Here is a 15,597-nt window from a genome sequence, read left to right as displayed (position 1 = left end):
AAAAATAAAATAAAAGTAATTAATTTCAATTAATAAATCTTTTAAAATATTGGGGTATTACAGTCCCAGAATGCACTGTTTCCCCCCAAGACATATGTTCTTCTTACATACGAAAGCTTGTTATGTCATCAGCCTCATCGCTCCCCTCTTATTCATCATCATCATTACCTATTGGAAATGATTGCATTATATTGGCAATCCATAGTGGATCAGAGGAAATTATTCTTTACAAACCCGGGGATGACAGATGGACAAATTTGAAGGATTCACTCCATTATTATTCTGATTTAATATATTTTAGCAAGGATTAACAATTTTATCCCTTGCTATCAAACTATAGCATCCAAGCTTAGGACCTTAGAGACCCTTCTTGTCCCAAAAATCAAGTGTTTATTTGTCCTCAAATTTGTCCTGGCAACTTTGAGGAACATATCGAGGACTTTTATAATTCTTGTAAGAGTAATTATATTGTTGAATCTTTTGGGGATCTTTTTCTAATTTTTAGGTTTATAGCTCTAAGTGTTGCTCATTATGGTATAGTCCATCCTCGTGCTTTCATTCACGATGACGAGGCTTACTGGACTTTAGGATTTGATGTTTAAAAGTTCGATTTTGATCACAATAAATGGGAACTTATGGATTCCTTAGGTTACTGGGCATTGTTTGTGGGTTCTAATCATTATTTTTCTCTCTCCACCTACGATTATCCAAAGCTGATGGAGAATTTTATCCACTTCACTGATGATAACTTAATGGAGTTTAACAAGACATATCATGGGCATGATAATGACATCTTTTGTTTAGGAGATAACAATATAAAGCCTTGATATCCAAGCAGGTTGAAGATCAAGCCTTGTTATCCAAGCAGGTTGAAGATCATTGACCCACATCTAATTTGGTTTGCCTTTATTAAACCTAGGGTTTACGAAGTTATGTATGCATATTTTGGTCTCAGGGTTTTGTACTATATGTCTTTCACATCCATGTTAAACATTCATGTCACACACATGATTTCCATCTTCTTCTAGTTTCTACTCATGTTAATATTAGGGTTTTGATGTTGTTGCTAAGGTCAAAGTTAAATGTTCTTCGCTAACATTGTAGCTTATTTATTTTTCCTACTTTTATACATTGAAGCTTGTTAATTCATGTGTTTAATTTGGGGCTTTTCAATAAAATCAATTAAGTTTTGTCATGAAATTAAATGGGGCGTGTACTTATTTGGCTAATTCTAATACTATAGTGTGATTAATTTGGGGCTTTTTACTTGATTAGGATTTTAGTTTGGAGCTTTAAAATTGAATAAACTTTTTTCATTTAGTGTTGAAACTTTAAAGCATAATCTACAATACTAAGCTCCAATCCCAAGGTGCCAATGCAACCCAACATCAAATGCCATAAATATGTCTTAACCATAGGCAACTACCTCTTCTTCTGCTTTGTCAATGGCCTCTTCATTTAGGACTAATAAGGTTCCCTCTACCCTCCACTTGCCCAGCCCTCAAATTACCAAGGCATCATCATCATTTCTCTATTTATGTATATATTTCTTTTTGTTATATAGACATATATATGATTTTTAAAATTAGAAATACATATATATATTCAGGGACGGCGCCATGATTTAGTTTTAGTGGGGGCACAAAGTAGTAATTTACAAAATATTTACCTATATGTGTGAAAAAAATTCATTTCTAAGTGTATTTTTGAAAAAAATTAAATTTTAGGTGGGGCAAAAAGTAATATTTTATAAATTTTATACCTATATATATAATAATTTCAATCGGCAAACTTGGGCTAGGGGGGCACGTGACCCCAGGGCCCAAGCTGGCTCTATCCCTGAGCATACCGTTTCCCCCCCAAGACATATGTTCTTCTTACATACAAAAGCTTGTTTTGTCATCAGCCTCATCGTTCCCCTCTCATTTATCATCATCATCAACTATTGGAAATGATTGCACTATAATGGCAATCCATAATGGATCAGAGGAAATTGTTTTTTGCAAACCCGGGGATGACAAATGGACTGATTTGGAGGATTTACTCCATTATTATTCTGATTTAATATATTTTTGCAAGGATGAACAATTTTATGCCTTACTATCAAACTATAACATCCAAGCTTGGGACCTCAGAGACCCTTCTTGTCCCAAAAATCAAGTGTTTGCTTGTCCTCAAATTTGTCCTGGCAACTTTGAGGAACTGTGATATCCCTCGATTCTAGAGCCACGTCAATGTGTTGTAAAATGTCAAATTGCTTGTCCTCAAAAGTTATTAAGTTACCCTGAACCCATGTCTGACCCATTCAATGTGTTGTAAAATGTCAAATTTGACATTACTATTTAATATTAAATTAAAAGCTATAATTATTATATTAAATTTAAAAAATATCTCTTTATAATAATATTATTTAATGTTAGATGAGTTATTATCTTACTAACAATTAAGACACATTTTCCACCCCCAATATTATTTTATAATTTTAAAATAATAATTATAACTTTTAATTTAATATTAAATAATAAGGTCAAATTTGACATTTCACAACTCATTTAATGGGCCAATTACGAATTTGTGAGCAACTTAATAAATTTTGTTAGTTCATAAATTTTTTTAATTCTACTTAGAATTTTATGCATGATTTTAAATTGAGGGTTTTTTATTTTTATTTTTATGATTTTAACCCTTCATCCATTTACACTGTTACTTGCACATGCATCCACAGTTCCATCCTTCCATGCATACACTAGACACACACGTACACACTCCCACACGATCACACCAGTACGCATACACATACCCACCCTTCTTTTATTATTTTATTTTATTTTTTGATTTTTATATTCCCTTTTACAATATATGTAGAAAATGATCTCCATATTGGTTAATAAAAAAAATTATTCACATCAAGCATAACAATTATAATCAACTATTATTATGTTTATTATGGATAAATTTCGTATAAGGTATTATTTCTGACAATATTATATATATATATACATTTATGAAACTAAAACCAAATTGTTTCATGGAACAACTAAATCATTTCATTCACTGCAGTTCAATTTACTAGTTTTAAGAAATTTTTGTGCTTTGATTAACACAACATATTGTTGCTTTATTTCCTTTACTTTTTGTTATTTATTTATTTACACTCCTACCTTAAAATATAGTCATTTATATAACATCTTATCCATATTACTTGTTTTGTAGGGACTTGTTCTTTAGTGACTTGCAGGGACAAGCATTAATTGCTTGTCCCCCATAAGATTACTAAATTATCCTTTTAAAATTAGATAGGTATGTTATTATGAATTTATGATAGGAAGTCTTTTAAAATTTAAAGGGTAATTTCGAAATTTTAGTTTACTTTATCTTTTTAAATTGGATATAAAAGCACGGACAACAAAAATGAGATGAAAAATATTTTATAAGTAAATTTTATAACAACTTAAAACAAATTATCACAATCAAATGAGAGCATTTTCATGATTAGTTCTAATTATGACAAAACAATAATTTTGTGCAAATACATCACATGTATGCATGTGATTCAATGGACTTCTGAAATCAATGGACTTCTGAAATTTTTTGCTAATGAAATGAAGAGATCAGGTGAAGTTAAGAAAACGTTTTGCATTAAGTAACCTAGATAGAAAATTAACCTATGTATATATATATATGTATATATATATATATATATATATATATATATATATAATACACACACACATACATACATATATTATGTACTTGTCGTAACTTATTCAGATACAGAGTCACAGAAGACAGTAGACAATAATTTGCTTTTTTTCCTAATTTGTCCACGTGTCCCAATGAGAGTCTAAAGGTTAAAAAATAATATAAAAGCGGAAGGCATTTGAAATTCGTCTATGAGAGAGAGAGAGAGCAGCGCAAGAGCAAATTGGAGAAGATTTGGTTAGGCGATTGTGGGCGTTTTCCTACAGGGTGCAGACTGCATTCGTTCATACACAAAAGTGGAGGAGAGCGTGAGTGCAATTGTAATCAGATGGGTACCGTCTATAAATCCCCCCTTGATTCCCCATTATCATCTATTTATCTCTCTAACACTCCTTTAAACCATTTATTCACAATCTCTCTCTCTCTTTCTTTCTTCAACCCTCCAAACCCTTCTCTTCTCATCTCATATCATCTCTCTTTTGTTCCATCTTCTTCATAATGTTTAGATTTCTCACTCACCTTCGGCTAAGGCTGCAAACGAGCCGAGCCGTTCACGAATTACTCGGGCTCGGCTCGTTAATTACTCGGCTCGAGCTTAATTCATTTATAAATGAAGAGAGCTTGAGCTGAATTTTGAGGCTCGATTCATAAACGAGCTGAGCCTGAACATCAGTAGCCTTGGCTCGTTTGTTCATGAACCGTTCACGAACTAAGCTCGATAAGGCGTTTGCGAACATACTCGATTATAATATATATATATACACACACACACACACACATCCAACTATAATATATAATTTTATGTTATGAAGGCTTAGTCCACAGCCCATTAAATTTTTTAGTTATGTATTAGACCCAATTTTATTATTTATTCATTTTAAAACAAAAACCAAATCCATCTGTGCATCAAACACAAGCCCATTAAATTTTTTAGTTATGTTTTAGACCCAATTTTATCATTTATTCATTTTAAAAGAGAAACAAAGCCCATCTGTACAATCAAACACAAGCCTATCTGTACAATCAAACCCAAGCCCATGTTTTATGTCTAACTCTAATCATCTTTCCTTTTTCTAAAATTATCAGTAGCCCAAGCAGCTGCGGCAACACACTCAACAATTTGCTTTCTGTCATGGAATCTTACTTCTCTCTCTTTCTCTTTTTATATTTGATTTTTATGTATTAATTGTCTTTCATCCAAATTGATTTTTAGTATAGATTTTGGAGTTTACTGTTGATCTGTGCATCTCTCAACTTCTTCCATCAAAATCAACTCTGATAAGTTTAATTTTCGATCAAATTTATCACTTTCTTTCTCTTTTTCTCTCAAACTTCTCTTTTTTTATTGCTGCAAATCTATTTCTCTCAATTTTTTTTTTTTAGATCGGTTAGATGCCAAATACAAAAAAAAAAAAAAAAAAACCGAGCGAAGCTTGAACCAAAATTTCTTGGCTTGGCTCGAGCTCGAGCCGAGCTTGAGCATTCTTCCACTTGAGCTGAGCCGAGCTCGAGCACACCATGGCTCGGCTCGCTTGCAGCCCTACCTTCGGCCAATATCTAGTCTTCGAACAACCTTAATGTATAAATGAGTAAGTATGCAGTACTAATTTAACCTTTTGAATAAATGGGAAAACGCCCACCCGTTATAGTTAGGTCAAAAGTATTTTCAAATTTACGGGTTGAACATGGGGATATAATTCAAATACTTATCAGAATATATCGGACACGATTAAAAGTATTTTGAAATTTACGGGTCGACATGTAACGACCTAACCCGTGGGTCCGGACCATTAACCGGGTCCTTACCCAGACCTGAGGTCAACTAAGGGCAATCTCGTCCTTTTTTATATTCTCATGGAATACACAAATCGTTCACAGGTCCATTGTATTTATAAAGCACAATTTATAAAGGGAAAAGTCAAGGTGCAGATCAATGAGGATAGTCAGCCAGGTCAATGGGAAGGTCACCCGGGTCAATGAGAAAATCAGCCGGTTCAATAACAAAGTCAGTTGGCTGATGTTCCTTCGTCAGCTGGCTGAAAGTGCAAGATCAGCCGGCTGGCTGAAACGATCCTTTAAATTACTAGCTCTCGGGACTTTGGAAAAGAAAGCTGTTAGCCGGCTGATGAATGGGGTTTGGCCGACTGATGGTGGAGTGTCGGTCGACCGATGGTAAGATTCGGTTTGCCGAAACAAGCTATTCCACAACTCAACTCACTGGAATGGTACGAAATGGTTTGTCAGCCGGCTGATGAGCCCTGGAATGCTGCTATGTGCAGCCTGAAAGTTCAGAAATCTGGGCTCTTTACGAGTCAAACCTGATAGTCATTCAACTCCGAATTCACGACAACATAATTAGCATTCCATGGAAATATATATATTGAACAGCTCACCAAATCACACATCATTTTCCATACAAAACATCATATTATACACAGTCCCGAATACATAAAGTACCAACAAAATTTTAGTTACAAAATATGATCATGCTTTACACAAACACAGTTACATTCTTCTAAGTGTTGTTTTACAAAAAGAAATGGGGTCCTTCATACAAAAGATGGTGAATTTACTTCTAGTCCGCTAAGCTTGTGGTGGATTTTCTTCCGCCATTTCTTTTACCAAACTTGAAAATGTAAAAATAAGGGGTGAGCATAAAGCTCAGTAGAAGTCGCCTAAGGCATAGTTTTGGACTCCCTTAAGTCACATAACATATAAGAGAAACGAGATAAGGGGTCATGCTTTGGGGTATGTAGTGAGATACCCCTCGGATCCGAGACACGGGTTGATCAAGCCCAGGCCCAAACCCGAGGGAATATCAAACAATTAATATTTTATAATAAACACGGAATACAAAATAAATTAAGAAATGAAATTAAAGCTGGAAGGAACTAAAAATAGAATCCGCAAAATATTATAATTATTAAAATCCATCAAACCCAAACTCCAAAACTCCATCAGTTTACAACTTGGGAATCCATCTCTAGTGGACCCCTATTAAACATCCAAACGGAAGATAGAACAACTGTAATAAACGTCCAGAAATAAAACTATAGAGAGAACCCTACATCGTCGGAAGAGTGAATAGAGACCTCTACTCAGCACGAACACGTCTAAGCCTGGAACTGTCGTGTACCTGAAAAATAGAAGTGGGTCAGGCCCACGCGCAAGTTCTATACTACTACAATCCAAACAGAGACCCGATACGCATGTACATCCTAAACAATTCAACAATAACTAATAGTCCGTAAATATATATATATATAGTCACACTAAAGGACTCTCACTGGACTACAGGCCGGTCTCAACCTGAATAAAGGTAACATGCTAAAACGCACACGAAGTGGGCATATGTACCTATACCTAAATAGGGTACACCTCCAACCATCGTAGCTAGCTACACATCCTGATGCATATACGCTCCTTAGTCATCGGTCCTGAGGCTCAAGCTCATACCGAGGCACCATAACAGTACATATATAAAATCCATCCAAAATCCCTGGTATTGCCGCTCAACAAGTAGTTGCCATGACAATACAAATCCACGTGACTTAACTTTTAGTTAATCCTATCCTTATTCCAAGTAGGTGGGTAATGGTATTGTTTTAAAAACCAAACCCATCCTTAGTATGCCACCGTCCCATACCGGTGCCTACTTTCCAATCCTCCAGTAGTCAATAATACCAATAAATCAAGTATATATCAACTAAATTCCAACATCCAACATTCAATGTTAGCAGTGATAAAATAAGCATTGATAAACAGGGTCACAACAACAACATATACATGCCCAATTTAAGTTGTTCCCTTTAGTCTGATATAAAGACAGAATTAATTAAAACTTCCATTTAACACCTTACAAATGACATACAGATATGTAGGGTATGTATCACAAAATCCTAACCTCCACAGTTGATACTAACTGTGATAATGTAAGCATCAAAATAATATTCACAGTATGTATGTAGACATGCTCAAATTATAGTGTTCCACAAAACCGATCTAGTGTTAAACTCAAATCCTCCTAGTATTTAAGTTCCAACAGTTGCTATTACAGAAGTTAAGATAGCTATCATCTAGACCCATCCTTCCAATAATTTATACTAGCAATGGTAAGGAAAAACGTGAACCACAGAACCACAATGCATCCACAAACATGCTTAGTCTAGGTTGAACAAGCATACAACACTACTGTAACTACCAGTTTCATAGCAAAACAGATATCATTTTAGTTTGGTTTAATCTTCATTAATCCTGAAATCATTTAAGAGTGCAAAGAGTATGAAGCCTAAGGGAAAGAGTAAGGATAGAATCTTGCCTCAGAAACTTTTGTTCAAAGTTTTAACGTCGTCTTCTTAAAAAATCCCGGCGAGTTCCAAAACCCGGTTACTGTTCACGGGTACAAAACACTATTCCTGAACTCAAAATCTGATCTCCACCATTCAGATTGTGCAACACTGAGTCATGAACCTATCCTCCAAATTTCAGCTCGATCGGACCACGGACGAAGCGGGATCGGATGTTTGATGAAATCTGGGCAGAATGGAAAAAAACCTTTGCGACCCAGTTACTGTTCATGAGTACGAATCATTGTTCCCGAGGTCAAACTCTGATCTCCACCGTTTAGATTGTGTGATACTGAGTTGTGAACCTCTCTTCCAAAATTCAGCGCGATCGGACCACTGACGAAGCGGGATCGGATGTTTTATGAAATCTGGACAGAATGGAAAAAAACCTGTGCGACCCAGTTACTGTTCACGAGTACGAATCACTGTTCCCGAGGTCAAACTCTGATCTCCACCGTTCAGATTGTGCATCACGGAGTCTTAAACCTCTCCTCCAAAATTCAGCCTGATCGGACCACGGACGAAGTAGGATCGGATGTTTGATGAAATCTGGGCAGAATGGAAAAAAACCTGTGCGACCTAGTTACTGTTCACGAGTACGAATCACTGTTCCCGAGGTCATAACTCTGATCTCCACCGTTCAGATTGTGCATCACTGAGTCGTGAATGTCTCCTCCAAAATTCAGCTCGATCGGACCACGGACGAAGCGGGATCGGATGTTTGATGAAATCTGGGCATAATGGAAAAAAACCCGTGCAACCCAGTTACTGTTCACGAGTACGAATCACTGTTCCCGAGGTCAAACTCTGATCTCCACCGTTCAGATTGTGTGTCACTGAGTCCTGAACCACTCCTCCAAAATTCAGCTCGATTGGACCACGGACGAACGGATGTGAAAAACTGCGTTTTTCCTTCTCCACTTTCACAAAACGTGTGCTTTGTTTAAAAAAACCTACACAGACGTCTACCTTATACTTATAGAGTTTTCCTAAACCCTAGGTTCATTTAAGTCCAACTCACAATCCTAACCGGCCCATCCAATTAACGTAGAAACCTACGACGGCTATAATATAAAACTCTAATTTATACTGTAATTAAAATCCTAGTTAGATGTATTTACCTAATTACCCTATTCACCATTAAATACTTAACAAATAATCTAATTGAACAAAATAATAATTAGTAAACCTAATTAAACCAAATAAGACACACATAAAATAAGACACACATAGAATAATTAAACTAATTACACTTAAACCATTAATGCCAATTAAATAATTAAAATACTAACAAGTAATTCCAATCAAATAACTAAACCAATTACACTTAAACCATTAATGCCACTTAAATAATTAAAACACTAACAAGTAATTCCAATCAAATAACTAAAAATAAATATCATTTAAATAAATTAAATCACCACAAAAGAAATAAATTAAATCACCACAAAAGAAAACAATTAAACACCTAATAAAAAAAATAATGACACATAATCAAATAAAATGCACTTAAATAATAAATTAAATACCATTAAATACCAGGAATATCATTTTTAAAATTAGGGGTATTACATGTAGAACACTATAATAAACCAAGATTATTTCTAACATAAAACACAACTTCTACTAGTGACGTACATGTTAACATAAATGCACCCCGTTTCCAACTTGGTTTGAATCGGCCTAACCCACAACTTTAGAAAAACTCACTAGCTGACTTTATCGAGGCGAAATTGATGACTATCACCGGTTCTAATTTTGGCAATGCCTGGCAACCGTTAAATGGTATAGTATCAACTTTTTCGCGCCCAAGGCCGGGTCGCGCTCCCTTTAGGTCAAGCTAGCCCCGGACTCGCGAAATCCGGTTCATTTTAAAGAAAACTTCTCTTCCATTATCAAAACTTCATTTCTAACATAATTTATTTATTTATTTTTATTTTTATTTTTTCAATTCCTCTCCAAAGCCCTTCCTTATGCCATGATATGCCATGTATGAAACTTCAATCTCAAGTCATGAATCCGTCATTATAACAAGAACAACATCACAATTGCATATCATAATAATCAAAGAAATTTCATGGCATGATTTAGAAATCTCATAGTACAAGAGTATTATCAACCAAGGTAAAACATGTGCAATTCATCTATAAGCATACTTATCACATAATCACTTACACAATAACAATTTATCATATAAAAAACAAGAATGTTCCTTAATTTCATACCAAGGTTCAATAATTCTAAGGACATAGTAAAGAAAGGAGAAAATTACTCAATTAGAATCAAAACTTAGGCATTAGGAAGACCCCTACCTCAATTAGAGTGCAATTCCTCAAAAGCCCCAAATTCACTTCAAACCCTAGAATTTGGAAATCCCAAAATGATAGCCAAACCGAGATTGGCTCCGATCAAACCGTAGATCTCTTCGTGCTTTTCAATTTGCCGCAAATGGCACCAAAAATCTCTTAAAAATGAAAGAGAAATCAAGATTGAAAACCTTAAGGAAAAAGGAAAAAGAAAAAGAATGAGAGGGAGAGAGAGTGGCGTGGAGAGAGAAGAAGAATTGAGGCTTAGAGGCCAAAATTTGGCCTCTAAGCCTTTTTCTGAAAAAAAATGTGGGTCCCACCTTTTTAATAAAATTTTCTTTTCTTTTTTCTCTTTAATTCTAACCACAATTACACACACATATATATACAATAAATCACAACCACATTTTACACATTAAAGAAAATGTATATGATGCAAATGAACCCAACTATAAGCCCTGCACACGACAATTCCGATAGCGGGTTCCACAAGGGACCGTTCGGCCCGAAAAATGAAAAAATTCTAGAAAAATGAAAAATAACGAAATTCAAAAATATTACACGACACATGTGGATACAATTCAAATACTTATCGGACACGATTAAAAGTATCCTGAAATTTAAGTGGTTCTTTTTTTTTTTTTTTTTTTTTTTTTTTTTTTTTTTTGACACGGTTGAAACACATAATGATACTAAAATGACTCATATTGAACACTTTTAATGAGTGATTTTAAAATTATTTTTTTAAAAAAGAAAATGGGGTTAATTGTTCAAAATACATGATGAATTAATTAGAAAAATAATATAAAATTTTAAAAATAATACTAATAAACATCTAACCATAAACTCTAAATTAATGATTTTATTCGTGATTGCATGGATAAAATAAAATATTATTTTATATGTAATAATATATAATTACTATCTCTATCTTATATATTTTACAATTTAAAGAGTAATGTTACTCTTTAAATTTTTTAAAATTTTCCAACTTGATAAGAACAAATTAGTATTTTTTTTTTAAAAAAATACATTAATTACAAGTTCCCTATTCAGTGTCCCTATCTTGTCCCACATTCATATTCAAGAAATTTGCTCAAGTAATTTCTATCGGTACGCTACCAATATATACATATTTAATATATTAAAAAGCGCAATCATTTTTTTTTGTTTTTTTTTCCTTCCTAAAAGCAAACTCATTTGGATCAGAGAGTAGATGCAATATATATTGCATTGCCTTTGCAGTACTAGTAAATCTCAAGATTTGATTTTACGTCAGACTAAAATTCTTTAATGTAATTTCCCTATTTTTTTTATAATTATTATTTTTAGGGAGAGTAACATTTGTCTTAAATTTGAATGTCAGATACTCTAAAAAAAGACTGTCATGAGTAATGCAAAGGTACACAGACCATTTAAATCTACACCAACATGCATTTACCCCCTTTTAATTTCTCTTCACTAACCAAGACCAACTCTAAAAAAAGACTGTCATGAGTAATGCAAAGGTACACAGACCATTTAAATCTACACCAACTTGCATTTACCCCCTTTTAATTTCTCTTCACTAACCAAGACCAACTATTACTTATTTATTTCTTAAACTACCCCTCCTTAGTTCAAAAAAAATAAAACCCCAAAATGGTTCAAAACTCCCAAAAACTCTTATTACCGTATTTTTTTTTTATTTTTTTATTCATTATTCTAACCCTAGCTCCCAAACAACTCATTACTCTTATATATCTCATTAGTCAGTACAGCCGCCCCTCTTGCCTCGTCTCTCCACCCTCTTCTCTCTTCACACCCTCTTCTCTAGACTCTAGTTATCCTCGTCTCTGTGACAGTCTTCACTCTTCACCTCTGTTTTTGTTCACTCTTCGCCTCTCAATCCATCACCTCTCAATCCATTGTTGACCAGATTCGAAGCAACGGCGACCTCTTCGTGTGTATCTACCTCTTTTCCGGTGAGTTCACAATTTTTTTGCATGGATCTTCTTATTCTCCTCTTCTCTGAATATTTTTTGTTTAAATAAATCAATATTTTCTGTTAATCACCATAACACAGTGATGGATCTTCTTATTCTGGAAGACGACGCCGCCGACGGCCATCCCGTGGCTGAACTGTAACTGTGTGGCTTCGGGCTCCACTGTGTACGCCATCACGGAGGGTTCTCGTATCTGTTCGGTGAACGCCGCCGATCTCTTAGGTTGCTGGAGTGCGATTCAGGCCAGTGCTAGTAAACCTTCAGTTTATTTTCCTTCAAGATAGGGAATCCATTGCCCTAACCCTTCCCAAGATGTAAAGTTAAAGTTTTTCATTGGAAAATAGACCCAAATGAAACTCTATCTCGGATTGAGGAGGTGTTTTGCTTTTTCTGAAATTTTGATTCTTTGTGTTTTTTTTCATTTAAGGTTTCCTTACTGCCATGGACTATTCTTTTTCCCTGTAAATATCATTGATTTTGTATTCATATTTTTTTTTTTAAAAAATGAACAAGATTGACAAAGCCCAATCCGCAGAAACCGAACCGATCTGATGCGTTACTTCACGGATCGGTTTGGTTCGGATTGAAGGCTCCCACGGATCGGTTCGGTTTCAATTTTTGCCAGTCCGTGGGGACCGGTTCGGCTTGATCTTTATCCCCAAACCCAACCGATCCGAACCGTGCCTTCTTCTCCATATATATAATAATATACCTCTCACTTTCCAAAAAAAAAAAAATATACCTCTCGTCTCTGTGTTGCTTAATTTTCTCCTTCCTCTCTGTTTTTGTTGTTTATCTCTGTTGCAGGTATCAGTCCTCTCTCTAGTCTCTACCCTGCCCAAGGATAATGCCTCCTCAGTCATCTGGTAAGTAACATGACCACTTATACTACTACTTTGTTTGGGTTTTTAGAGTTATTTTATCTGCGGATTTTATATGCCCAAAAAATTAACACAAGTTATTGAGTTCAAAGTATTACTTGTTGAGCTTCCAAAATGTATAGAACTTCATTAACAAATTTAAGTTTTCTCATCTTTAATCCTGTGATTATAGGTATACTTGTTGGGGAGAAAGCTCGACGTGAAGTGAGTGATATCGGAAAAATATTGGTATATTCCTTAACATATTGTTAGTGGAATTTTTATTACCGGAGAATATTGATATAGTCCTTCAGTTACCTGGCAATTCAGTTGTCATGTCATCACTCACGTTAGCATATAAATATATTATTACTATGCATAGGTGTGTGTATTTTGTTCATAACATGCCTCTTTTGTTATCAGATTCTTTTTGAATTCTATGTATGTGATCACAAAATGTGGGATCTTGGTGTTCTGGGTTGCTGCTAACTTCTAATGCACTATAAAACTCATAAGGTTGGTTTCACCTTAAATGACAACTTAAACTTATTCTCCGGAGACCTGATGTTTTCCACATTACTTGAGAGTAACTAGACTCCATTGGAATTTGAATTTAGTAATTGTGGCAATTTGACTTATAAAAGTTAAATAATAATTGGTATTTAGTGGACATGTTTCTGAAATGCCATGTTATATGCCATGTGATGATTCTGTTTGATCTTCTAGTTTTCCTCTGATCTACATATTTATTACGTAGACAGCTGTGCTAACAGCTACAGCCCAACATGTTCTATTTAAAAGTCCTATTTCTGCTCCTGTTAAATTTGGTTTGCAGTATTATTTGTTTTTGTAGTATAATGAATTTTTTTTTGTTCTTTTATCTCTTGTTGATTTAGAGCAAGGATGTACTTGAAGCCTTCTATAAGAAGGTTCCTGAAAAAAGGATACTATTTGGAAGAAGTGAAGGAATGTTAAAGATGTGTTTTTTGTTGTTCTGTATCTTTTGTGTGAGATTCTGATTGAATTCTAAGTATGTGATCACAAAATGTGGAATCTTGGTGTTCTGGGTTTCTGCTAATGCACTATAAAACTCATAAGGTTTGTTTCACCTTCGATTACAACTTATTCTCCAGATAACTGACTGCCTTCAATACCCCATACACATTAGATAGGAATTAAATACAGTGTATGATTGAGAAGAACAAAAGTAGAACTCTGTAAAAGTCAGTCTGAAGAGGTCTCCTTGAGAGTCAGTGGAATAGAATAGAATAGATCAGTAAGCTTCACTCCTGATGAAAAATAAGTGTAGCAGAGAAAAATGATTTCTGTTGTTCAACATATCCTTTTTTATCAGCAATCCACTTTGGTCATTTTGATGAATTTCTGTCACGTCTTTGTTAAGTAATCTAGTTCTTAAAAAGTAATCTAGTTCTTAAATTATTTCATACACGCTCTGCCTTTTTGTGTATTGTGTTTTACTGATTTTAATTTTTTTGAGATGCTCAAGATGGGGAACTTGTCAGCAAGGCATATCCATGCATGCCAAATATGGAGAGTATCTGGTGATCCAGAACCAAATTACCCACCCCGCCCTAATATCAAAAATTACTCTGGCAACCCTTGTTGCAATTGCCTAGAGCACCACACTGATTTTCCTTGTGAATACTGCGGAAATGAGTTCAGTACAATTGAAGACAGAAAACTCAATTACGAAATGTGAGCTCACAAGTACTTCAGAATATGAACAACTATTGTTATTGTTATTGTTATTTTTATTTATGTGTTTTTTATTATTTATTTGCAGGATGTGGGATGCTTGGAACGAGTGGAAGGACGAACATGGATACTGAATATATATATATATATATATATATATGGTAAATTGTGGTCTAGTCTTTTGGATATGATTATGTTGATATAGGAAGAATAGTGGAAGTGGTATGCCCTAATCACAATAGCTGGTCTAGTCTTTTGGATATGATTCTACCTTGTTGATATTGGAAGCTTTTGCTCCATAGCATCTCACTATTTGTCACTTAATTTTGCGTATGCCCCTTGACAATTGTTATCTTTGGCTATTATGGAAACCTTACTTGCCAAAAAGAAATCCTTTTTAACAGGATTATATTTTAACAGCAGACCATAAAAACTCAATCCAAGTAGACCAAAGAAAAGATATCCATGCAAGTTTTTGGAGTAAATTACAATTCTGTAAACTATTTCAACCCAATTCACTCTCAAAGTAGTCACCGATAAAAAGAGAGACGAAGTTATATCATTGAAGTGATCATAGGAGTGTCAGTCGTCATTGCAATAAGTTGCGAGAGAGAATAAATATTTGTTGTTACTCTGTAAATGGTAAGTAAAACTAAATTTTGAATCTGGGAGCAATAACAAA

General features: G+C 34.5%; 1 protein-coding gene across 4 annotated transcripts; it reads left to right on the top strand.

Moving 5' to 3' along the window:
• The first annotated feature begins 12,098 nt into the window (after positions 1-12,098).
• LOC132307461 (uncharacterized) lies at positions 12,099-15,332 on the top strand. Of its 4 annotated transcripts, none has more exons than XR_009482240.1 (7): positions 12,099-12,318; positions 12,420-12,715; positions 13,147-13,205; positions 13,393-13,448; positions 13,623-13,715; positions 14,707-14,915; positions 15,004-15,332. XR_009482240.1 is itself a non-coding variant. In XM_059805251.1 (7 exons), exons 3-7 carry the CDS (start codon positions 13,187-13,189, stop codon positions 15,155-15,157), a joined length of 324 nt encoding a protein of 107 aa, XP_059661234.1. In that variant the 5' UTR covers positions 12,100-12,318; positions 12,420-12,715; positions 13,147-13,186; the 3' UTR covers positions 15,158-15,332. The 4 variants fall into 4 exon arrangements, 3 of the variants coding, with proteins under 3 accessions (XP_059661234.1, XP_059661228.1, XP_059661219.1); XM_059805251.1 differs by lacking the exon at positions 13,623-13,715 and having other exon boundaries at positions 12,100-12,318; positions 15,004-15,039; positions 15,154-15,332; XM_059805245.1 differs by lacking the exon at positions 13,623-13,715 and having other exon boundaries at positions 12,101-12,318; positions 12,420-12,581.
• The last annotated feature ends 265 nt before the right edge of the window (positions 15,333-15,597 follow it).

Source organism: Cornus florida, unplaced genomic scaffold (genome assembly GCF_030987335.1).
Source record: "Cornus florida cultivar Cherokee Brave unplaced genomic scaffold, ASM3098733v1 CherokeeBrave_3.0.0_Hap2_Chr01, whole genome shotgun sequence".
NCBI classification, from domain to species: Eukaryota; Viridiplantae; Streptophyta; class Magnoliopsida; order Cornales; family Cornaceae; genus Cornus; species Cornus florida.
This window is presented reverse-complemented; position numbering and strand designations above follow the sequence as displayed.